Below are 24,961 nucleotides of genomic sequence, written 5' to 3'. Positions count from 1 at the left end.
GAGGGAAATGTACAGAAAGTGGAAGCAGGGTTGTGTAGCCTGGGAGGAATACAGGGGTGTCGTCTGGATGTGTAGAGATGGGATCAGGAAAGCCAAGGCACAGATGGAGCTGAACTTGGCAAGGGGTGTGAAGAATAACAAGAAGGGGTTCTAGAGATACATAGGCAGGAGAAGACAGGCCAAGGAGAGTGTTCCCCCTCTGATATATGAGACGGGAGAACTGGCTTCCTCAGATATGGAAAAAGCTGAGGTACTCAGTAAGTGCTTTGCCTCAATCTTCACTGGTGGTCAAGTTTCCTATGTCTGTCGGGACCCCAAACCTCGAGGAGAGAGTGAGAGGAGCAGATTCCTTCTCACCGTGACAGTGGTACAAGCCTCAGGAAACTGGATGTGTATAGTAAGTCCGTGGGGCCAGATGGTATGCATCCCAGGGTGCAGAGAGAGATGGCTGGTGTGGTTGCCGAGCCGCTCTCCAACTCCAAAAATCATGGCTGTTGGGTGAAGTCCCCGGACACTGGAAAAAGGGAACCATTACTCCCATTTTTAAGAAAGGGAGAAAGGAAGACCTAGGGAACTACAGGCCGGTGAGCCTCACCTCTGTGCCTGGGAAGATATTGGAGCAGATCCTCCTGGAAGACGTGTTAAGGCATGCACGAGATAAAGAGGTGATCCGAGACAGCCAGCACGGCTTCACCAAAGGCAGATCTTGCCTAACCAATCTGGTAGCCTTCTATGATGGAGTGACGGCATCGGTGGACAAAGGAAGGGTGATGGGTATCATCTACCTGGTCTTGAGCAAAGCCAAGTTCTTCTCTCTAAATTGGAGAGGTATGGATGTGACAGATGGACTGTTACGTGGATAAAGAATTGGTTGGCTGGTCACAGCCAAAGGGTTGTGGTTAACAGTTCTACGTCTGGGTGGAGGCCAGTCACAAGTGGTGTCATTCAGGGGTCGGTCTTGGGTCCGGTGCTCTTCAACATCTTTATCAATGACATAGACAACGGAATTGAGTGCACCCTCAGCAAGTTTGCAGATGACACCAAGCTGAGTGGTGCAGTTGATACAAGAGGGAAGGGATGCCATCCAGAGGGACCTGGACAGGCTGGAGAAGTGGGCCCATGAAAACCTAATGAGGTTCAACACAGCCAAGTGCAAGGTGTTGTGCTTGGGCTGGGGCAATCCCAGGTATTTATATAGACTGGGAGAAGAACCTGAGAGCGAGCAGCCTTGTGGAGAATGACTTGGGGGTCCTGATGGACAAGAAGCTGGACATGAGCCAGCGGTGTGCACTTGCAGCCCGGAAGGCCAACTATGTCCTTGACTGCATCAACAGAGGGGTGGCCAGCAGAGAGAGAGGTGGTTGTCCCCCTCTGCTCTGCTCTTGTGAGACCCCAGCATGCAGGCCTGCGGCTCCCAGCACAAGAAGGATGTGGAGCTCTTGGAACAGGTCCAGAGAAGGGCCACTAACATGATCTGGAGAGGCTGGAGCACCTCTCCTGTGAAGAAAGGTTGAGGGAACTGGGCTTGTTTAGCCTGAAGAAGAGAAGGCTCCAGGGAGACCCCATTGCAGCCTTCCAGTGCTTGAAGGGAGAGTATATACAGGAGGGGCAAAGCCTGTTTCCATGTGCTGATCATGATAGAACAAGGGGAATAGTTTTAAACTAAGACAGGGGAGATTTAGGTTAGATGTTAGGAGGAAGTTTTTCACTCAGAGGGTGGAGAGGCACTGGAACAGGTTGCCCAGAGAGGCTGTGGATGCCCCACCCCTGGAGGCTTTCAAGGGCAGGCTGGATGCGGATCTGGGCAGACTGCTCTAGGGGTTGGCAACCCTGCCCAGAGCAGGGGGGTTGAAACTAGATGATCTTTTAGATCCTTTTCTACCCAGGCCATTCTATGATTCTATGTATCTTTCATATCTAGATCTCATTTCAAAAAAAAAAGACATCTGGAAGCACTTATACGTTGTCAGGAACCTTTAAGAAATAATATTCAACTACCTGTCCTTTTCAAGTGTTCCTAGACACGCTTCACTGAATTTTGGGGAATGGAAAGGTCCCCTCAGGTAGGACCCTCAGATTACTGTTTTGACCTGTCATTCCAGTCTAAGGACTTCTTAAACAAAAGCGCATTAAATTTATGAATTGGAGGCATTCGCTATGGAGACAAATTACTCTTGAACGGAGTTATTCAACAGTGATCTTTTAGGAAAAAAAAAGTGTGTTAAAATTGACTCTAAAGCTTGCAGAGATAACATCAGGTCCTTTTTCCAAGGACAGTCTATATCTCACCTTTTTTGGTGGTGGTGGTGGTGGTGGTGGTGGTGTGGCAGAGAAGTATTTAATGTACTCAGGTATATGACATACAAGTTTGGGGTCTCTTCATAAGTAAAACATTTTCCTACACACACCAAAAAAAATATTGTAGACCAAATATATAACCCAAAATTGCTTAGTTTTGACAGACGCCAATATAAAAGTACAGACAAAGCAAAGCTAGAGATGGAAGGATTCCATTTTTCCCCACACCTCTGTAAGCTCACTCAGCTTGTTCCCTCTTCCCAGCTTTACAGGGTTAAAACCACACTGCAGTAACTGCACTTGAGTTCCATGCCAGCACTGTAATGAATGTACAAGTATAATGCCACAGTATTATTTCCTACCCATTCTGGATGCAGAAGCTTCCACCTAGGACCAAAAACATGTTAATTAATTAGACATTATCTTATTATGTTCCCTAATTAAAACAATCCACATAGACTACTATAACCACCTTAAAAGAAAGCATTCTTCAGAAAGACACAAATATACCGTCCTTCCAACCAGATCAGTCAAACAAGTGAAATCAAGCAGTGGCAGTATTGAACTCAGAGGCAGCAGATTACAGCAAGCAGAAGGGACATCCCCCACTGCCAGCTTGGTTCAACCTTTGAAGTCAACACAGTTAAGAGATCAGGCTATCTTAACACTAATCTTTGGACTGTAAATGTAGCCCTGAGTTTAGCAATCCCTACAAATTGAGAAATATCATTATCTACATTTTATCCAAATTACAAGTTCAAAAACTTTGTCTTGTCTATTTGGAAATAAGCATCTGCCTAACTTAAAGAAACATCAGTGAGGGGCTGCTGATCTTATCATGAACAAATTAGTGTCAGAAATGGGAAACTGAAGCTTTTTTTTTTTTTTTCCAACAAGCAGCTGGTATTACAAGTCTCCGTTGCTCATTTATCTACACCTTGCATAGATTCCTCTAAGAATCTCCTTTAAGTATTTGCAGATTACATTTTCTTCAAGTTCCTCCATTTTACAGCAACACAATGAGATAAATCTCATTTCCAAATGCCGCTTTGGATCCATTCTCAGTAACAGAATCATAATTTACATTACTCCTAAACTACTGAAGTAGTTACTCCTAAACTCTGCCTCTAATAATTTGAAAAGATTAATAATCCTTAGAAGAAAATGGTTAATTTCACATTATGTACCTTAGACCCAAGCAAGAAAAGGGGAGAAATTAACATCTTTCTAGAAATTCCTGTGTGAAAAGGATGCTGGACAGAGCAGAACATGATATCGTGGTTCTAAAACAATTTAAGTCACTCTAAACTGCTGCTGTAGCAGTTTTACTCTCCAGTCGCATGCAATCCTGTTGGGGCATGTAGTATTAACCACTCCCTAGCACTCGCTGCATACGCTGGCAAGCAGAAAAGCTTCCTACACTAGCAAAAAAGCAATCCTGTTCTTTTGTTGAATCAGACTTCTGCAGGTTATGCCACTGCATAATGAACCAGCTTCACTACAGCATCTGATCAATCCAAAAGTCAGTGCAACAGACAAGGCTGTGTCACAGGAACAACAGCAGTCATCTGAACAGCTTAAATTGTTAGGATCCTGCCATTTATAGGCTGCAGAATTGTATGTAGCGAGGTTTTCTTCTTTGTGCTTTTCTTCATAGCTCTATGGTCACTATGCTAGGCCAGCTTCCAACTTCGCAAAAACAAGTCTGTCAACCAGATTGCTTTCTCCAATTGTTCCCTTTGCTCTCCTGTCCTGAGCCAATAGTACATTCTCCAGTAGCTCCCACTGTGCCAGGTAAGAAACATTCACAGAAAACTGTGACAAAAGCCCAGCTGCTGGACTCATTCTACCATAATGAACAAGTGCAAGCATTGAGGCATGCAGTTTAGACATACAGTGCCTTTATCATTTGAAGCCACAGACCTTAATTCACCTCACAGCATCCACAAAGGGCACATGCTCTCAGAATCCTGCCTCACCCTTCATCCCAAGGGGGTAAGGAGGAACGCACATTGAACCAAGTCTTAGGCCAGAATGATCCTGGGAAGACTGACAGAAAACGAAGAGGAAGCCTCGTCCAACCTGGCCCTGAGCACCTCCAGGGATGGGGCATCCACAGCTTCTCTGGGCAACCTGTGCCAGTGCTCAACACTCTGAGTGAAGTATTCCTAGTATCTACTCTCGATCGACTCCTTTTTAGTTTAAAATGTCTACGGCTTGGTCTATCACTACACTCCCTGACAAGAGTCCCTCTCCAGCTTCCTTGTAGGCCCCTTTAGGTACTGTAAGACTGCTATATGGTGTCCATGGAGCCTTCTCTTCTCCAGGCTCCCAACTCCCTCAGCCTGCCTTCATAGGTGTTCCAGCCCTATGATCATTCTCACGGCCCTCCTCTGGACCTGCTCTAAAGGTTCTTCTTATATTGGAGGCCCCACAGCTGAACACAGTACTCCAGGTGAGCTCTCACAAGAACAAAGAAGAGGGGAGAACCACTTCCCTTGACCTGCTAGCTATGCTTGTTTTGATGCAGCCCAGTATATGGTTGGCTTTCTGGCCTGCAAGCAGATGTTGTGCTTCTCATCAACCAACACCCCTAGGTTCTTCTCATGGCTGCTCTCAATCCATTCTTCATTCACAAATACAGGCTGAGTGGAGAATGGATTGAATGGATTGAGATCAACCTGGGAGTGTTGGCTGATGAGAAGCTGAACATGATCTCACTAGTAAACACAGAAATATGGTTGAATAGTTTGCATGTCTGGAGTGCTTTAGTGAACCGATAAAGGCTCTTGCAGAAAGGCTGTGAAAGTGAGGAGGAGGGTTTCTACTCCACACAAAGGAGCAGATCACATACACACAGCTTTGCTCTGCAGTGAGCAATGAGCTAGTCAAAAATTAGTAATGCATACAACTTACACACACAATTTTGACTGTGTATTACTTTTTATTTTTTTTTCCTCTGTGAGGGCAGTCAAACATTGGAGCTGATTGCCCAGACTGGCTGTGGAGTCATTGTTCTTGGAGGTATTTAAAAGGTGTCTGGATATGGCCCAAGCAATCTAATCTAACTTCAAACCTGGATCTAGCTTTCAAATTGGCCCTGCTTTCAGCAGAAGGTTGGTCCAGATGATTTTCACAGGCCCCTTTCAATCTAAACTATTCTATAGTTCAGCATTCTCCTATGGTATGCCTGGCTTCTTATGTGGCTGCAAGAGTAGGACATGTAGTCCACAATGCACTCTTTCACAGCTCAGACGAGATTTGTGGGTACAATGGGAAATGTCCTTTCTTTCAAGATCATTAGACAAGTTAATACAGTCATTAAAAAAATAAGAGGAAAGTTCTCCAAGATGAAAGTGGAAAGTGCCTCCCTCCACAGGTTTGATGGTTGGGCAGGAAAGAAGAGGCACGGCCTGATTCCCTGATGACAGTGAAATCTGGAATGCTATTTAAGAAGAAATTCAGTACATGGGTACAGGCAAACCCTGTCTGAAAAATCAAACAAACGGAAAAAAAAAAGTGTAAAATTTTCACTGTTAAGCTAATAAGGAAAAAAAAAACAACAAAAAAAAACATTTCTCACCACTATTCCATCCTTCTAGTGCAAGTAGTCATCCAACAATAAACTCCTTCACATACAGGTACAGATGCAAGAGGTTGTCAGTGGCACAAATGTTAGTCACCATTAGGTTCTCAGTTGAGCTCAAGCCTGGTTTTGTGGAACACATAAGAGCTATTCCAACCCTTTCATGATTTTTTAAGGTGCAAGTACCAAAAGTCTGTCTCACTAGGAATTAGCCAAGATGGCAATAGATGGATTGCAACCCAGGCAAAGGACAGTTAAAATTTTAATCCCAGTATACTTGACATTTATAAATAACACCTGAGTCAGGGAAACAGGGACACTCAGTATCGCTAGCAAGAGAACCTGATTTGGACTCTTTTGTTATTAATAAAGACCTTCTTCACTGAGGAGGAAAGGGCATGCTATAGGAATGAAAGCCAAAAAGCTAAAAAATGACAGTTTTCTTTCAGCAATCCTTTCTGAGCTAAAAGATACGTGTGTTTCATGCCGAAAATTCTGAACTCCTAAAAAATTTATTTCAAGACCATAACAACTGACTGACTCTGCCATGCCAGATTCACTCATATGTACTGGTGTTCTCTTGCTGCTGCATATTAAAATTTCTCCACTTACAGCACAGCATCCTGCCTGGCCACAGAACTAAGATTGCAGCTCATCTGTGGGTCTGTTATTCATTCAGGAACAGAAGGTCCAATACTTCAAGTTGATATGCAGAAGTAATGTGTACATATATATGTTTTTATACACATATATATATGATTATATATATAAACACACAGACATACAGATATATGTGCTTAACTGAAGATAGATGTTCTTTATCATAAAATATGACCTCCATGGCACCTCATAAAACATGAAACATTTGAGCGCACTGAAAGACGTGCTGTCTAAAGGACTCAAACAAAAAGAACTCCAGTAACAGAACAAGCCATTTTCCAAAGCAGTTGAGAAAGTACAGTAGCAATGGTGACTAACCAACTTACAAATTCATAAAATAAGTATGAGAGAGAACAAGGTACAAGTACAGCCTCTCCAGGTGAAAGAATTCCTCAGCCTCAATGACAGACACGTTTTTGAATATAAATAAATCTGTGGCCATTATTCAACAACAGGATATGGGATTACACAAATAAAAGGTTTTAACTACATCACTACTGTTTTGTTTTTGTTTTTTTTTTACTCTATCTGCATTTTCCAAAGCCTTGCTGGTAAACAGCATTGATGCATCCAGCTAGTCTGTATGTATAGCACATACATCAATTACAAAAAATGTATGCATACAATATTACACTAAAAAACTACATTAAAAGAAAACTATTAAAGCTGCAAAGTGAAGCACATAAAGGTTAGAAAAAGTCATGCTGAAGGGTATGCCTGTAACATTGATCTGCTGGCCTATTCACATAATCTTCAATTACATGAACAAATATTATTTTTTCCCCACAGCATTTATCTCATGCAGTACACAGGAGGTACAGCACTCACTTAACAAGCAACTACTCAGCACTGTATTTTCGTTTAGTTAGTCCATGGATTGATGTGTTAAAACACAGTTATTAATTTTTTCGTAAGTCTTCTCTATTCCACTTATCACAGTAACATCTGAGTGCTTCACAATCTTAATTTATTTTGTTGGCACCACAGGAAACCAGTGAGTGTTCTACTGTTTTCCTATAAAGGCATGAGAAACGCAGAGATAAGAGGTAAAGAAGTAATTTTGGATGCTACATTTGAGAGACCATGATTTCTCAGTTTCCAGTGCCGCTCTGATTTATTTTGTTTGTGTATGCAAGTATTCAGCACTTTTCACAAAGCTTATCTTAGTAATCAAAGTTTGGGAACTCAGAAAATGGAAAAACGTGCAATTACAGGCAGTGTATGAACAGTCCAATTTAAATCACCATGCTTGTCTTCCAGCAATGTTCTACTTCAATTGTCACCAGTTCCTATAACAAAAAAAGGAAGCCTCCTACAAGCTGCCCTCTCCTTCGCTATGCCACAATTTATGTTCCCAGAGTAGAACCACCCTGTACACTTAAGAGGCTAATGAAAAAGTAGCACGTGATCAAATGATTTAAAATGGATCCAAAAACAAATATACAAGAAAGGACACAAAAATGCAAACTTGTTTTTGAAGCTCTAAATTGGGGGTCTTTCATGTTGCCACTCTTATTAGTATTTTAATTTTACATTTGTAGAGGATCAAAAGCAAATTTAAACACTTAGCATCTAAATAACACGTGTATGATGCTGTGGTGGAATAGGGCACAAGGGTTACAACAGTTTCATCTCCTATACAGATCTTTGACAGGAGCTGACAGAATTAAGTGTCAGCAGCACAGGGTCAGGAGCCTCCATGAGGACCAGCACCTAAGCTGAATGGACTCTACTGTCAGCAAGTATCCGTGACAGCAGCTTGAAGAGGGATGTTTCTCTGCAGGAGAGAAAACTTCTGGAAGCTTTGATTCCATTCCAGGTTTTGGAAGTGAGCAACTAGCGCATGCAGTTTATTCTGCCCCCAGTTTATCACTCTCCATTCTCCCTCTAGGATTCATCTCCCTGGACATAACCTCTGGGCTTCCATTCCCTGACTGTCCCACATTTACTATGTTTTCCTTATTTATCCAGCTCACTTCCAAATTTCAGTTTCTCCTACTGTCAAATAGCTTCTTTGCCTGCAATTTTGAATACCACCCTTGACACCCATTTTCCTGCCTTGCCTCCAACCTTTTTTCTCTCTGAGGCTCTTTGTTCAGCTTGCATCTCTTCGCAGAGAGGTCTCAACTCACAACCTATGCTCTCACTAGTTTGCAGCTCCAATTTCCTTCTTGAGGGAAATGGATAGCCGATTTCTAATTTAGCAAGAGTTTCACTGTATCCCTTCTTGTTACCTTGTTTCTTGTCCGAACGTTTTTGGAAAGTACACTGCCTCCTCAGCAGATTCTTCCCCACTGACACAGAAGTCCCCAGTCCCAGACCAATTTCACTCTTTTTGTCCCTGCTAGATATGAATGGTGCAATTTACCCCGATGAGGTCTTTGTATCCATGAGAGGAGGTATAATGAACATGAAAGAAAATCTCCATTTTAAATTGTAGCCCATCCTGTTGCAGACAAGGCCACACCACCAGAAGTCCCTTCTTTGCCTAATACAGTGGTATGTTTCAGAAGTTGTAGCTGTGAAGCTTAGCGAGCCTCTTTAAGATGCTTAGCAGACTTTTTGGAAGAGTAATGTTTAGGGACAAATTTACGTCTACTTTCATACATATAACAAGTAATAGCCACTTTGGCCAAACTAAGTTTCTCTTCCAAGCTCGTTCTTCCAAAAACATCATTACAAGTTTAGAGAAAAAGATTTTTGTTGTTGTTGTTGTCTGAAGTGCTCTCCATCAACTGAATTATTTTGCTAAAAATTTCCAAAACTGTCTTCAAAAAATATTCCAGGGTGGAGGAGGGAAGGAGGGGGATGCGAGTAATAAACAATAAAAATCTATCTTACAAGGAAAGTTGGGCCACTTGTAATGTTAAGATAGGCAGACCCATCCACAATGTCAAAAGAACACCTTATACAATGTGTCATTGATAGAGTATGTTGCTTACAAACAGAATCAGTAGTTAAATGCAAGATATCCTGGCCCAGACTAAGCAAAGTACCAGTTTTGTGTCAGTGTTACCTGCTTGGCCAATAGATGAAAACATTTTTGCTTTATTTCATGCATAAGAGATGAAGGAATGTGCTCTTCTTACTGGAAAGCAGGGAATAAGGCATTACATGTTAGGATATTTCATCCATTTACTATTTTGAGTGTCAGTCTGAAATTATATTTTTCAATAAATCCTCTGACTTTCAAAAGTAAGCATAATGTCACTAAACCAGCAATTGCGACAGTTAGGTGGTGACTCATTCAGACATCAAAACAAAAAAAACAGTAAATTAAGTTAGAAACAGTGGTCTTAGTATACAGAAGCAAGCAGCTAGTAATATAGTCACAGGGGTAGATAAGTCTTCTACTTAACTGTAGTGACTTAGACAAGCCTTTTAACTGTCCCACATATTGTTTGTACATCGGTTAACATGGCAAACCATTGCACTCATTCTATAAGAATATTACTGAGGATTTAATCTGTATTTTTAAAATGCCCTGAGGTTTTCAGATAAAAATTATTTGGAGACTACTAAGTAAAACAATTATAGTGTTTCATAGCATTTAAACTGAAAAAAAAAAAAAGTTATCTCAGTCTCCACAAATAAACTACTACTACTGTCAGACTTGTCTATACTGAAACAACATACACATTTTTATTCCACCATCAAATATGGCATTTTCACTTTATAAAAATACTGTTTGAACAAATGTTCCCAATATAGAAAAAACAAACTAACAAAAACACTGAAGGCCATAATTCCCTTCAGTACCAAATCTAATTTGTTGTAATATACCCAAGTAAAGATTCCCTTCAAAAACTAAATTCTCAGATGATTCTCAATTGAGTATTCTAAGAAGCTTTGAAAGCTAAATGTAAAATTAAGTATTTTTTATCAGGTATAGGGGAAAGCAATAGGATTAATTCAAGACCTTCACAGTAGTACCTGAAACATAAAAAGAAATTCAGAAGCAGCTTGACTTTTCACACTGGGTTCACAAAGGTTGTGAACTGGGTTGGCACTTTTCACAATTTCCATTTGGTAGTGGTGGAGATACTGCAGTACCTCTTCGTTCATGGACGCCTATTTGGATATTGAAGACTTTACCCAAATACTGACAGAGCCATTAGGCTACACGGTATTCTTAAGTTGGTCTCTCTCTGTTCGTATCGATACGTTCTGTGTTATTTAATGCAAATATCTACTAAATTTCTACTAAACCTTGGAGAAAACATGCTGATATTCCATTGTTACCCTCATCTGAGGTAGAATCACAGAATGGTTGAGGTTGGAAGGGACCTCCAAAGCTCATCTAGTCCAATACCCCTGCTCAAGCAGGGTCACTTAGAGCACTTAACGAAAGTCTCTCACGTGCAGGCAAATGCCCCAGACTGCAAATTCTCTATGCTGCTAGCTCTTCCCTTCCCCATAATGGATCAATAATCTCCTCACAAGGCTCAGAGGAGATGGGTAAGGGCAACATGCCCATGAAGCTCTTTGAAGAATGTAGGGAGTGATTGCCCAGACCTGTTGTAAGGAAAGCTGACCTTCTCTTACAATAAAGGGTTTAAGATGAAGAGTTGTAACAGTTACAGGGATCAGCTGACTCTCAGATGACTAGGTTGAGCAAACTTTTCACCAGGAGAGAGTCGAGCATGAATGTCTAATTGAGTCAGCAGACCAGCACATGGTAGCATACAGAGAGCTCAGCCCAACCTACAGTGTAAAAACAGAACAACTAATTAAAAAGAAATTTGAAGAGAGCAACTGGCTTGGGCTAGCTTAATCACATTTATCCCTTCCCAGTGACCGGGGCATGCAACATAGAATCACAGAACATTGTGATGGTGAGCTTATCATAGAGACATGAAACAAAAATCATGTGTGCATTTTGATCTAACAGCTGTCTTCTACATTTCTATCCCTAAACTACTTCTCAACCAATAAACAGTTCATAACCAGAACTAAATGGAACATTTACACAACTTGTAAAAACCATCTTCCTCTTCTGCAATAATATGGCAAATACATAAATTAAAAGGAAATCTCCCCTAGAAGTTCCACAGTACCACTGCAACAAAACAACAGTCAAATACCTTAAGGACACTTTCAAATCAAGTTCTTAGAATTCAGGGGAGATATTTTCTGATCTTCTGACCACTACATATTCCCCTACACATGTGCTACATGTAGATCTAATTCTTTAGATAGAAATTGCCAAGAAACAGGGTCTGATAGCATGGATTTTGAGGTTATTATTTCAGTGACATTGCATTATGCTATGACCATAAATAAAACAATCTACCATAATTACTGTCTTAGTGCAACCCATCCACCTTCTCAGCTAAAAACACAGAAGAGGAAACAGGCCTGTTTAGTCTTTTTACCACGCCCTTGCCAAAACTACTAGTCTGCCTCATCTGATACTCCTTTTTCTACTATGCCAGTACTGGGTATATTGTATATCCTGTTCTTCAATACTTCTGCCTCTATCACCCAACATCATGTATTTAGGTATGGGAAGAAACAGAGAAAGAAGAAACTTCCTTCATGTTAAACCTACAAGTATTCCATTGGATTACTTTTTACTTGACCTTAGAAGAAGCACAATTCTCTCCCCCTTTTTCATTCAAATGTATTCCTACCATTTGGAAGCCAAATTAGTCACCAGTAAAACTTAATTGAAAGAAGGAAAAAAAATCCACATTTTATTCATAGATGCATCTGGATGAATTCCCACTAGAATAGGAACAGTTGAAAAAATGGGAGGGAAACCAAACCCCAAGCCATACTCTCGATAAAGACTGTCTTATGACACGAGGCTAATTTTCATCCCTTGACTATGATGTATGGAAAAACCTCCTTCTTCTTTCTGTCATCTTTTTGACATTATTTTCCCCCAGATGGCCATTCCTGAGAATTCTTACAACAATCCAGAATCTGGCGATGTTTCTGACATTTTCAGTTATGATGACATGCATGTATGTTCAAAATGACGTGCCCTAAAAGTCCGATTTTCCTGACTGACGATTCTGGAACATGTACAAACAAAAAGTCCTTAAAACTGCCTGCTGAAATGGCCATAGTAATACCTTTCTGTGCAGAAATGTTCCTACCTCTCTACGTTGCAGAGGTAATTTTGGACAGAGCCATGATCCACCACAGATGACCTACTGACGTTTACTGAAAAAACTGAGCAATTCTAAAAAGATCAAATTCATTTTTAGCCTTTGTTCTTTAGTATCAGCTTGATATAAGATGAGATCATTCTTTTAAGTACAGAAATCCCTGAAAGTAAAGAAGAAAACTGCAAGGGTATCTAGGCTCACAGACCATAAATCCTGTCTTCACACGAGCACCATTATAAAGTTGTGTTTGGAGTGACAGTTTTGAAAGAAAGCAACAATTCTTCCAAAAACACACTGCAGCTGAAATGCACTGTTGCTAAACTATGTTTCTAAGACAATAAAGCAGATGTTTGATTTGCTGTTTCTTCTATCAGGGATGTGTCTGGCTGTGACCATCCCAATATTAAATAACGTAACATATTAGTCTGCCTCTAAACAGGGCCACCATTCCAGAATACCTTCTACATAGTCCATGGTTGTCTGCTAGCAATGCTTGTTATAATGTTTAACATCAATTAGAATGGCAAGGCACACATTTCCGCAGTGAAAGTCTCAAGTGGTTCTGAGAGACGGTCTCAAGTGGTTCTGAGCACAACACTTCCACCAACACAAAATTCACATAATTTCTAACCCCTTTCCAATCCTTTGCACACAATGCAGTTTGCTCTCCACCTCTCACTATTGAGTTACAAACCAATTTTTCAAGACTGCAGTGGAAGAAATGGCTGCTCTGGCTGTTGTTAGTAGCAGGAAACGGGCCAACTCTGCAGTGTTCAACAAGGCACCTTGCCAAGGCCACTTGCCTCTGCTCTGTCACTCCCAGAGCCATTTGCTACACACTGCAGGAAAAGCTCTTAGAGTAAGGTGCACTGCTGGACAGACAAGTGCCAGGGGATTGCTGAAACAATCAGCAGGAAGAAGAGGTGACCGTATGTCAGAAAATAGTCCTCAAGGTGACTTAAAGATGATTCATAAGTATTAAGAATCTTGACTTTGATGTAAATACCATTCTGTAGATGTAAAAGCTCTCTTTTAACACAGATATAGCTGAATGCTTTTCTAACCATTACACTGAAAACAGTTACTTAATAGCCTTACCCTTTTTCCTTCAGCCTTCTATACTTTACACTTAAGTATTTCTTTACTTTATACTTCAAATATACTTATAATACTTCTCCATGTTTATTTTCAATGCTATCTAATCCAGTGTGAGAAAAAAGAAAAAGACCAGAACTGTTCATTACTTGTTTAGACCAAATTAGAAATGAAGGACAGATCATATGCAAAAACAGATTTTACGAGATTAAAGACTTAAACTACATGGTTGACTAGCACTGCAGATTTCAGGCCCACACAGGAAACCCAAACCATCACACCAGCAATCTTTACCAAGTTAGAGGAATGAATCTTCTAAATATTTCCTCTGAAAAAAAAAGAATGACAATGAAATCAGTTTCCTGATGTCATACACCTGACTACAGAAAAGACCTGATCATGCACATTATTGCCTAAGCACAGATGACTAAGCACATCTTGATCACTTGCTTTTATGTCCCCAAAGAAACGTCAAGAAGCTCTTAAGAAAGGTTCACACTTTGTTTGATGCTCTCCAATTCAACTCAGCCCAGCACCTTTAATATTTAGAAGTTCACAAAAGCAACTTTCCTCAAAACTGATTTCCTTCACAGGAGAGTATCAGAAAAAAAGGAGATTCCAAATACCTACAATAAAGGAATTGATATGTTATTGGTTCAGTGATCTCAAAATTCTGCTAGTTCTGATATTCTGCTAGCAGAGTATTTCAGTGAAGACACTGTTGTATAGATTTTAATGAATGAAAGATCCAAAGTTACGTAGGCAGTCCTTCATCAACCAACAGCTCTTAAATTCCGTATCTCTACAGGTAAGGTGTGTAATCTGTGGGGAAGATTTCTGCTAAGCCCTACAGACAGGTAAGAAAGAGTGCTCTATGCAGAAAAAGGAGACAATCGATCAATTAGATTTTGTCTCCTGCCGACTAACTCTCAAAATTCTGACTTCCTTTAGGCTTTGTGCACCTGCTCACAAGCTTTAATCTGTCTAATTTCAAATTCTCCAAGCCGGTCATATCATTAGGCTAGCAAATAGATAAATACTTAAAAATTAGACATTTTAACAGCACTCGCTGTTAAGCCTTCAGATGCATGTCTGAAAACGTCATGCTAAATTTGCTAAATGATCTGCTATTTGTTTCAAATGAATATAGAAATTGCCAGACTAAACTACTAGCCATTTAATTTAGGAATCCAGTGCTTTCCTTATAGCAGCAAACAGCATACGCTTCACAGGAACACACCAAGCAAGCAAAAAAAAAAAAAAAAACTGTTGCTGATACTATTGAATTTCCTGTCCACAAGAAAATTCCAGTTTTAAATTATGTTTTGAATCTATAACTATATCCACCTAGATATAAGCCATTGCCTAAAAGAGCAGCCACCTTCTCCCCTGCTCTCTTCTACTAGAGGTTGCAATTGCGTAACCACAAAACGATTTGATGCACCAAGCTATCCCAACAGAAAATTGTTAAATATTTGGACAAAGTTAGTGTTCCATTAAATTAGCCCACTTGGATCATACAATTGCCAGATCCTGCAAAAGAACAGAGAAATTTGATCAACCTTTTTTGGGTTAGATTAGCTTAGCTACAGCATGAAAGCAAGCCCAAAGATAAATAAAGCCCTTATAACACAGCAAGCAGCACCAACAAGGCTGGAAAAGGAGAAGAGGAGCACGGCTGCTCCATTCAGTAGCAAATTATTATTAGACTGGTTCAGCTTCTAGAATTTCTCTCTTAAGAATCTTAGGGTATGGCTGCACCATAGTCTGAGCCACTTTAAATCAAAACAGCTGCAACATTACCCTACATTTCTGCCCAAACATGTATCTCTGTCCTTTCCCATATGCCCGTATTGTACATTTCTGATTCAGTAACCACCTCAGCAGGTTCAGCACACTGAAGAACCATTGTTTTATGCATCTGGAATTTTCCATTTATTTATTCTGCACTTACTAAGATGGGGAATAAGCCATAGTCACTTTCAAAAGCTATTTGTTGAACTCATGTCTATGCACACTTAACCTGTTTTGGTAATAGTTAAGTGTTCCCTTCTAAACCTAAAGGAAAAACTAAGTCTACATTTCTTAATTTGCATTTCCAATCACTTTTGGACTCATGCGGCATTCAGGCACCTATCATACAGATATTGAGCTGCACACAATTCTCCGGCAGACTCAGAGAAACCCCGATAAAGGTTCATCACGTAGCCAGTAATGCTGGGGCAGGAAGATGCTAGGGATGCTGGGTCATCCCTGGTTTTGGCTGTAGAAGAAAAGGCACCAGCAGGGCCTGCTGGACCCATGCTGGCTGTTGGCTTACCTGCGGATCCAGCAACACTTCCCATCCAACCCTGCAATACAGAAGAGTTGTGACCCAGTTGCTGAAATAACCCTAGCTCGCTCTCTCCCTTTGGCATGGTACATGGTAACTCTTACCATTCTCTGACATACAGATTTTGAAAGAGTCATAGTTTTGCTCAAGTTTTAAGATCTGTCTTTGGCTCTGGGCTTCAGTGATATTTACATCAGCATGCTCTACCATCAAAGCATACAACATAATTAATAAAAGGGCCAGTTTTCAGCCTCAGTACGTGTCCTGCCTAACTCCTCGTAAGTTAAGTGTCTTTTCCACTTTCCCTCTGTAAGGCAAATGACATCAAGCTTCTTTATGTACTATGCTGAATTTTTGGTCTCTGAGCTCTTCATCCGCGTTTCTGACAGCCATCAAGACCACACAGAAGTATCACTGATTATATCATGTACAAGAATGTCACATTCCAAAGTTTTAAATAGCTTCCTTCAATTGTTAACTTTACAAAGTCAAGTTGAATTCCTCTTAACAATTAACTTAAGAAATTACCTAGATCTTAAAGAATTAAAAAAAAAAAAGACCAAATCACAAGTTTGAGTATGTGAAAGCCTACTACTTCCTCCATATGATGTATTAACCTCAGAGTTTGAGACATGTATTGCGAAGCTTTCAACAAAAACAATAAATGTGGAGGCGAAAACAGGTATTGTCCACTGAATATTCAGACTCTAGATGAAGCCCTCTATGTCATACAAAATTTTACTTAGTCTGGACCCCTCACACATGTCCTGGTTTCAGTTAGCACAGAATTAATTTTCTTCCTAGTAGCTGGTGGAATGCTGTGTTTTGGCTTAGGATGAGAAGAGTGCTGATAACACCCCGATGCTTTAATTGTTGCAGAGCAGTGCTTATACTAAGCCAAGGACATCTCAGCCTTTTGCTCTGTCCTGCCAATGGGCAGGCTGGGGGTGCAGTAAGAGCTGGGAGGGGACAGACCCAGGACAGGTGACCCAAACTAGCCAAAGGGGTATTCCATACCATCTGACGTCATGCTAAACAATATATAGGGGTGGCTAGCCGGGGGGAGGGGGCCGGACTGCTCGGGGGTTAGGCTGGGCATCGGTCAGCGGGTGGTGAGCAATTGCATTGTGCATCACTTGTTTGTACATACTATTATTACTTTCGTATTATCACCATTGTATCATTATTGTTATTATTGTTATTATTATTTTGTTATTATTATTTTCCTGTCTTATTAAACTGTCTTTATCTCAACTCACGGGCTTCACTTTCCATTTCTCTCCCCCGTCCCAGAGAGGGAGGGGGGAGGGTGAGCGAACGGCTGCGTGGTGTTTAGCTGCCGGCTGGGTCAAACCACGACAACACAACAGCAGGTTACAGAAAGGGTACTGAATGCATTAACTACTGAATTTTGTTCCAGGACACCTTTTTTCCTAGGCCAACTGAGCACTTTAATGAAGAATATGCAGCACATAACTTTTATATGCACCCTCAACCAGAAATCTCTCCCAATATATGTGGACAAGCACTGGGAAAAAGAAAAATGAAAAACCAAGGGGCACAATTTTTCATCTCTTTCCAGAAGAAAGAACTGTCTGATATAAAACACAAGAGCGTTTAAACTTGCTCTTTTGCAAAGGTTAGTTACTTAACACAGTTTTAAATGAACGCATATGAAAACAAATTTCCTTTTTCTTTCAAGTTATTTCCTTATTTTTTCTCATTCTTATACTATACATTTCTTATACTATACATTTCTTGGTATTAGTTCTCCAGTTTGCATACTTTTCTTACTTATCTTTTCATACTTATCTTTTCTTCTTGCAGCATTAAATGGAAGAGAACAGAAAGGACCACAGTTCATGCTTACCATAACTAATACTCCAAATACAGGCAGAAGACAGGAAAGAAAACATCACCATGAAATAAAAACAGTACTGAAAACCTAAAGGGAAAATTATGAATCTCAGAGACTGCAGCCACAGTTCTGGTTGGCTGCCTTAGCAGAACATACTGTCCAGATTACTGCATACTCAAGGCAAAAAGATGTTCAGATTTTCTGACAAGAAGTTTCTCTGACTTGAAGACATCCTGCAGAATTTCAAGTCTCTGATTAAAAAATCTCTGACGTCTCAGAATAAAAAAAATAAATAAAAACTAACAATACAAATTAACAAAAAAACTAACAAAATGAAAATTTAGTAGTAGAAATGTTTAGTAGTAGAAGAATGGTATCTAGTAGTAGACACTCATTTTCTAGTAGTAAACACTCATTTTTCCACTCATTTCCATTTTATCCTTGATTGATTCCTGTTATAATATGGTAAACAAACATTGACCAAAGCTTATCCCCAGAGTCAGTTTTAAGCTTTCCCTCCTATATAGATTCCTCAATAAAAAACAAAGCATTAGCTAACATGGCAGCCTCTTCTTCAGGCTGTGGGTACCTGTATATCTTCTTCCTACACAGAAATTATTCAAACACAACTCGCAGGAATGTAATCCTTTCCCGGATCTCCAATGATATTTTTTGAGTGATACATTGGGAAGAGGAATGGAAGAGGTACACATGCAAAACAATTGCAGTCTCTTTCCTTTAGGAAATCCAAACTAAAAAACTTCTAAAAATCATTATAAAAACATTATAATAGTGTTAAAAAGATTGACTGGTGGTATTCTTCCTGTACATAAACTTACTATGTGCAGCATTGTTTTACTTAACACTTCTAACTCACCTTAATGTCTTTTCATTTTTAATCACCACCAAAAAAATAGCTAATCAGGAAACAGAACAGAAATTTTACAATTTAGTTTAAAACACCTTAAGTTGTAGTAATAGTTCAAATTATTCTGATGTGCATACTTTATATGTCAGTCCCTTTCTTTTCTTTATAAATACCCACCTGTACAGCAGCATGTTTTACCGATGTCACATTATCACCTCTACCTCCCTAACAGATTGTACTGTTCACTGAAAATTCCTTTTATTTCAGTTCAAATGTGTTTGATATCTTGGAGCCATTACATAAAAAGAAGAAAAAAGTCCCCTAAAACTTTTAAAATATGATATATGAACTTGAAGGATCTGTGTAACGCTGAAACTCAGTAATTTTGACTTAATTCAGAGGTCCTATAGTCCTTATCCTGGAATCAACAAGCTAAAGCAACCCTACCGTCTGTACTACAAAGGAAAGACAAAAGCATTTCTAACACTAATTGACAAAGTTAATAATTAGATTTGATTACCATAATAAATGCTAAAGCATACGGTATCATGTACATGTGCATGATTTAGATGATATATCTAAATATATCAGTCTGGCACACATGGAATTCATTATCAAAAAGTACACACGCTTCATTTTATAATCTTTTTACACGGACCCTTTCAGCACTTTCCCAGCATTATCTCATCCTCACCAAGATTTCCATCCTCAATGGTCAGGACCACTTCATCCATCAGCAAGGCCCGAAAATCTAGCTCCTCTTCACAGCACTTGGCCTTCAAGGCTCTCAAGATCTCCTGCTGAGGGTAGTCTTCTCTGATGCGACGGTCTGTTAAGAACCACAGCCTGGGAGCAACTGAACTGCACATCTTGGACTTGTCTTGCAACCTTCCAAGGTTTCTTTCCAATGGAAATTCTCTAGATGGTGGAGAAGATGAGACTCTGTTAGAGTACAAAGGCTTCTATCTTCATGTTCCCCACTGTCCTGAGTCCCACTCCCTCTGTCAGTCCTTTTCAATGGAGTGTAACTTGCAACCTCCAAGTGGGGAAGCAATGTCTATGCCTAATCTGTAACAGAAGTAACAAAAGAAATAAATCCATTTACATTCAATGGCTTTCTACCAAATGCTAAATTCAGGTCTTGGCTCTTATCCTAGTTTCATCCACAGGAAGTATACATTTGACCTAACTACTGGTAGCAGTAATACCATCCCCCTTTCCTGACAGTACCAACAGGCATGCCAAAGACTGAAAACGTCTTGAATGGCCATCTCTGAAGGACAGAAATTCAGCTTAACATTTGGGATAATTCCTTACAGTTGTAAATAATTCCGCTGCTGTCCTAGGTACTGCTGAAACACCTGTGATAGACCTTATACCCTATAAACAGGTGGATTCCCTTTCCACCATACAGACAAAAGGTGACAACCAGATTCTTTCTGTTAGAAAGCCCAGACAAAAAAGGATGAAATGCGTTAAAACAGAATTTTATGTAGTAGTATTTCAAGACTGATTCACTTTTACACATATTTCACAAGTACTGTGAAATAAATCTAGTATTATGAATAACAACGCTGGAAAGCTGATGGAACAAGGAGCATCAACATAATGTTATTACTAAACATTAATACATGTAACCTAAAGCAAAATCAAGGCTTAAATCTGAGTGTTAGCCCTCTTCCTTGCTCCAAAAAGAAAAATAACCTTTATGTTATATAAACAACATTAATGAATTCAACACCAAAGACATAAAGAACACTTCACATTAGAGAATTTCAATGACATTAGAAGTGATAAAAGCAAGGTAGTGTTCCTCTTGATTTGAACACAGAGGACTTCGACTGTTTTTGACTATACACTAAAATATTTCAAAAGCTGCAAAACAATCACAGATACATTAATGGACTAGAAAAATACACTCGTTTGCATATTTTTTCAACAAAAGCAGGAAGCAGCATGGTATAAGGAAAAAGAATTCTGTAGAAAACCATGGCTGTTTTCTGCCACATATTTTAAATCTTCCTATTAAAGAGGTAAAAATCATTGTTTTCACAGGTTCACATATACTTACATGATTTTTAAACACAGTTGAACTCTCAGATAGGCACAGTCATTTTGCCTGATAGTCTTAATGACAGGACACGGTTATCAGAAGATACAAGCACAGACAAGACTGCAGGTATACAACTGCCTTCATTTGATATTCCAAAGAATTTTCACTTTTGTGTGTGTGTGTGTGTGTGTTTGTTGTTCTGGGCTCAAGTTTCTGCAGTAGGTATTAGGGCAGAAGGACTGTTTTGAAGCAACCCTTATAACAAGCTGTTTTGTTTTGGTTTTTTAATTGAGAAACATGTTTTTGCTACCAGTAAAGCTATTTCTTAAACAACAGAAAGGTAACATTTTAGGTGGCCACTTTTATTCCTGGTACTAAGAGCCATAGTAGCAACAAGCAAACCCTAAAGACTCCGTGACTACTTTTCCATTCCTTTGGTAAATTAGAAGAAACAATAAAGCCGAGGACTAAAGTTTTTCACAGTAACAGACTGAAAGAAAGTAGAAGCTAGGGAAAGGTAATCACAGATGCAGACCAGCCCCTGACAGCAGGCAAGATGCTGGATCAAGAACAACGGGATAATGAGCGTTTGCTCCTTGCAGGAAAACGGGTATGAAAAGGGGTAGACTGTAAAAATATCATTTGCATCAACAGTCCCTTTCTCCTTCAAAGCAGCTGAAAGTGAAAAAGGCAAGATGAGACCTGGGCATGCAAGTGCTGACAACTGTCAGATCCTGCCCCACTTTTGGTTTTCTCAACAATGGATTTCTCAGTGTAGTAGTGTACAGAAAACTTTCTGGGGCAACACCCTCAGGTAAGAATTGGGACAAGCTATATGTTTCAGAAATGGCACTGTTACAGCACAGTTCAGAAGGCTTCTTGTCAATTTATCTTTATTTCTGCTATTTGCATGCATCACTGGGGAGACCAAACAGCCCCACCTACCGTTTCTCTTTTGAAAAGCAGCTTTATCAAGCAGGATAGCATAGCTAATTAATATATATATATATATATATATATATAACATATATAACATAAAAATATACTAGACAGACTTCGTCATGATTTAAAAAAAAAAAATCAGAAGCCATTATAAATCTTCAGGCTGTTTTTTGTGAGTTTTTTTTGTTTGTTCATTTTTTTTTCTTGGTACTGGTTCTAACACTGGTACAAAGGAGCGTGTATGTTCAGTACTGCAACCTTCCACCCATTTTTGCTTGCTACTAACGTGATTTCTTTGCCAATAGAGATCTCCTCCCATTTTTCTTACATCTCTTTTCTACATGGCCCCACTTCTAACCCTTTAAGTCGGTAAAAATTATGGCATCACCTCCTCTGATTGCCATTTCAGCACTTCCTCGCTTAAAAATCGGCAAAGAGTTGAAGAAAAAAGAAAAGTATACATATGTTTTCTTTTTACATATAAAGGATATATATATATATATATATATATATCATTTATATATATATATATCATTTTCTTCTATTTTGTAAGGAGCTAGAGCACTCCAACTCAACTACCATATTAAACCATCAACCTATCAAAAACACCTTGTACAGGTATTCATCTGCCTCATAATAGCTTGTCTATTTTGGAGAAAACTTGAAAGATTTATACATGTATATACTAAGACTCACATCTCACCATAACATAGGCAGGTTGCAACCTTAGGTCTGGAGATTAAGGAACTCACTTTAGATCAAGCTTTAAATCGGTGGCAGGGGCATAAATGAGTAATCCATACTATAGGGCCCTTGACCTCCCAAGCAATACCAATTTTCTTCCACCAAAAGAAATATTCCCATCAACCTAACATTCTGCTCCTAAAAACAGAATCTACTTACCAAATTCAGCCTCTCCTTATAATCTCTATTTTGATCATGTAAGAAGTCTCACGGAACACAAAACCTGCAATTTACCCTATTAACCCAAACATCTTAACAATCCCTCCCACATTCTCAAGAAAATGGTCTGTAGGAGGAAAGCTTGCCTTGCAATCAGATGCACAAGAATATCAAGCTCTCAAGTTGGATTTCCAGAATTTTTCCCTGAAAACCAACTCCACCCATTTCAATTTAAAAGACATAGCCTGAGACAATGCTGGGTGTGCATTAAATATTTCCTAATCCATGTGAACATCTATTACAACATATATATATGGGGAAGAACAGATGTTTAGAAGCCTTCAAGACAAACAGTTCAAATGCAGTTCTTCCTCAAGGTTACTACAGTCAATTTAAGTAGAGTCTTTTGATAACTAATGGATTTACAAAACAAAATGCAACAAGGAAAAAAATATATAGACTTAGCTGCATAAAACAGAATGGGGGAGGTAAAAGGGTGGCATCAAAGTTTCGTAACAGAAATCAAACTGTGTACCAGACTAGCCAAGAAATCACTGCTGCATCTACTTCAGAGAGATGCCGTGTGGAACTTCTCAATTTATGAAGAAAGTTGATGGAACCTGAACTTTCTGCTATGGCATCCCTGTGTTGCTTAACCTAGGTTCGTTTTGGCATTCACATAGCAGATTCCTCCCTTCCTCATCACATGCAAATCTATTTCTTCCTGCATTCCTTCTGTAATACACCTTTAGCAGCTGTTGTAACAAAAGCAGTCACTGTGCTACTTTTCTAGTTTACATCATACAAGAATATGTTTTACTGGCATAACAGGGGATTTAGCCAATCACATCAGCTGTCCAGAGAGATCTGGAAATCTGTAGACCATCCTTTTTCCCTTGAAGGGGAATTTTGAAGCTCTCTTCAAACAGAAGAGCTTTAAGGACATTCTTCCACAAAAGAAAGATTGGCCTCCCTTGTCCATTTACTCCGTGTCCTGTCTTCAACACCAAACAGCAGGAGAAAAAACGGACTAGCTACTTCTTTTTGATCATAAGGTATTTTCCCCTAAGCTGAAAGAAGGAACTGATTATTAGGATATAATAATTCATTTATGCATTATTGATAAATGAGTGACACTAAAGGTATCTAGTACACAAAAAGATTGTTCCATATCCCTTCCATTCAAAATGCAACTGCTCAGTGCATTTGTACATTAAAACAAGACTAGGTTGTTTCTTCCCAATGGGAATTTCAAACGGGACTCTAGATGTTTTGCAGCATTAGGAATCAATGTGATCTAGCTATCTCAACTGCCTAACTTGTGATCCCATGCACTGTAGGCAATGGGAGTCTGCTGCAATCTGGGAAACAAGTTATTGGAACAATTACTATCAGCAGCCCCTCCCAGAACCACCTCTTTTTAGTCCTTAGCTCAGACTTCTGGCTTCAGTTACAACACTGTACTGCTAACACAACTACATGGATTTTAGCAGTTAATAGAGAGGTACAACATAATCTTAGTTTTAGCATACCTCTAGGCATGCTTAATCCCTACAGCTCAGATCATGATAATAAAAATCTCAGGGAAGTGAGAAGGAAAGAGCAAAGAGACTGACAGCTACGATTGCCATGGGAAATGGAGAACTAGGAAAAATTTAACTCCGAGCAGTCATCTCACTATGAATAACACTGCACTTCTACATTTATCATTAATGTGTATCTCTTAATACTTTTTTTTCCCCCAGAACAATGTTATTCAATATGGAAAATGGTATTTTGCTCTCGTTTTTATCTTAAATTAGCTAAGGCTTGAAACTGCATATGTACTTCCAGAAAACATTTTCTCTACCATTACAGCAGCTTCTAGAATGCTGGTTTGGAGGCCACACCTCAAGATACTGAAGACCTAAAAGCCATTTGTCAGATACTCATGAGTTATAACAAGGGAGATACCTCAAGGCAGAATCATAATGGCAATGTTAGGTATCAGATTGGTTAAGCAGTTAGCTGAGGTTTGTGCAGCATATGACCCAGCATATGATCCATCATATCCTTGCCGTGGAAATCTCTGTGTCACCCTAGCGAGAACAGGGCAGTATCTGAAACACCCCAGAAATATGACTTTCCTATGCCATAAGAAGAGCAGGTCTGGAAACAGCTCTTTCAAGCATAACGAACAATTAATTCTGTTCCCCATAAGATTCCAGAATGATGATTATCTAAAGAAAACCTTAAGATTTATGGATGAAT

The 24,961-nt window shown here is 39.5% G+C and overlaps 1 protein-coding gene across 1 annotated transcript in view; it reads right to left on the bottom strand.

The window, feature by feature from the left end:
• Positions 1–24,961, bottom strand: part of RIMKLB (ribosomal modification protein rimK like family member B) — a 48,799-nt gene that overhangs the window by 21,011 nt on the left and 2,827 nt on the right. The window contains exon 3 of the mRNA XM_068701177.1: positions 19,508–19,731. Within this exon, the coding sequence (XP_068557278.1) occupies positions 19,508–19,682 (175 nt within the window). The 5' untranslated portion in view covers positions 19,683–19,731. The remainder of the gene's footprint in view (positions 1–19,507; positions 19,732–24,961) is intronic.

This window comes from Anas acuta, chromosome 1 (assembly GCF_963932015.1).
Source record: "Anas acuta chromosome 1, bAnaAcu1.1, whole genome shotgun sequence".
Classification (NCBI taxonomy): domain Eukaryota; kingdom Metazoa; phylum Chordata; class Aves; order Anseriformes; family Anatidae; genus Anas; species Anas acuta.
The sequence above is the reverse complement of the archived record's forward strand: the minus strand, read 5'-3'. Positions and strand labels throughout refer to the sequence as shown.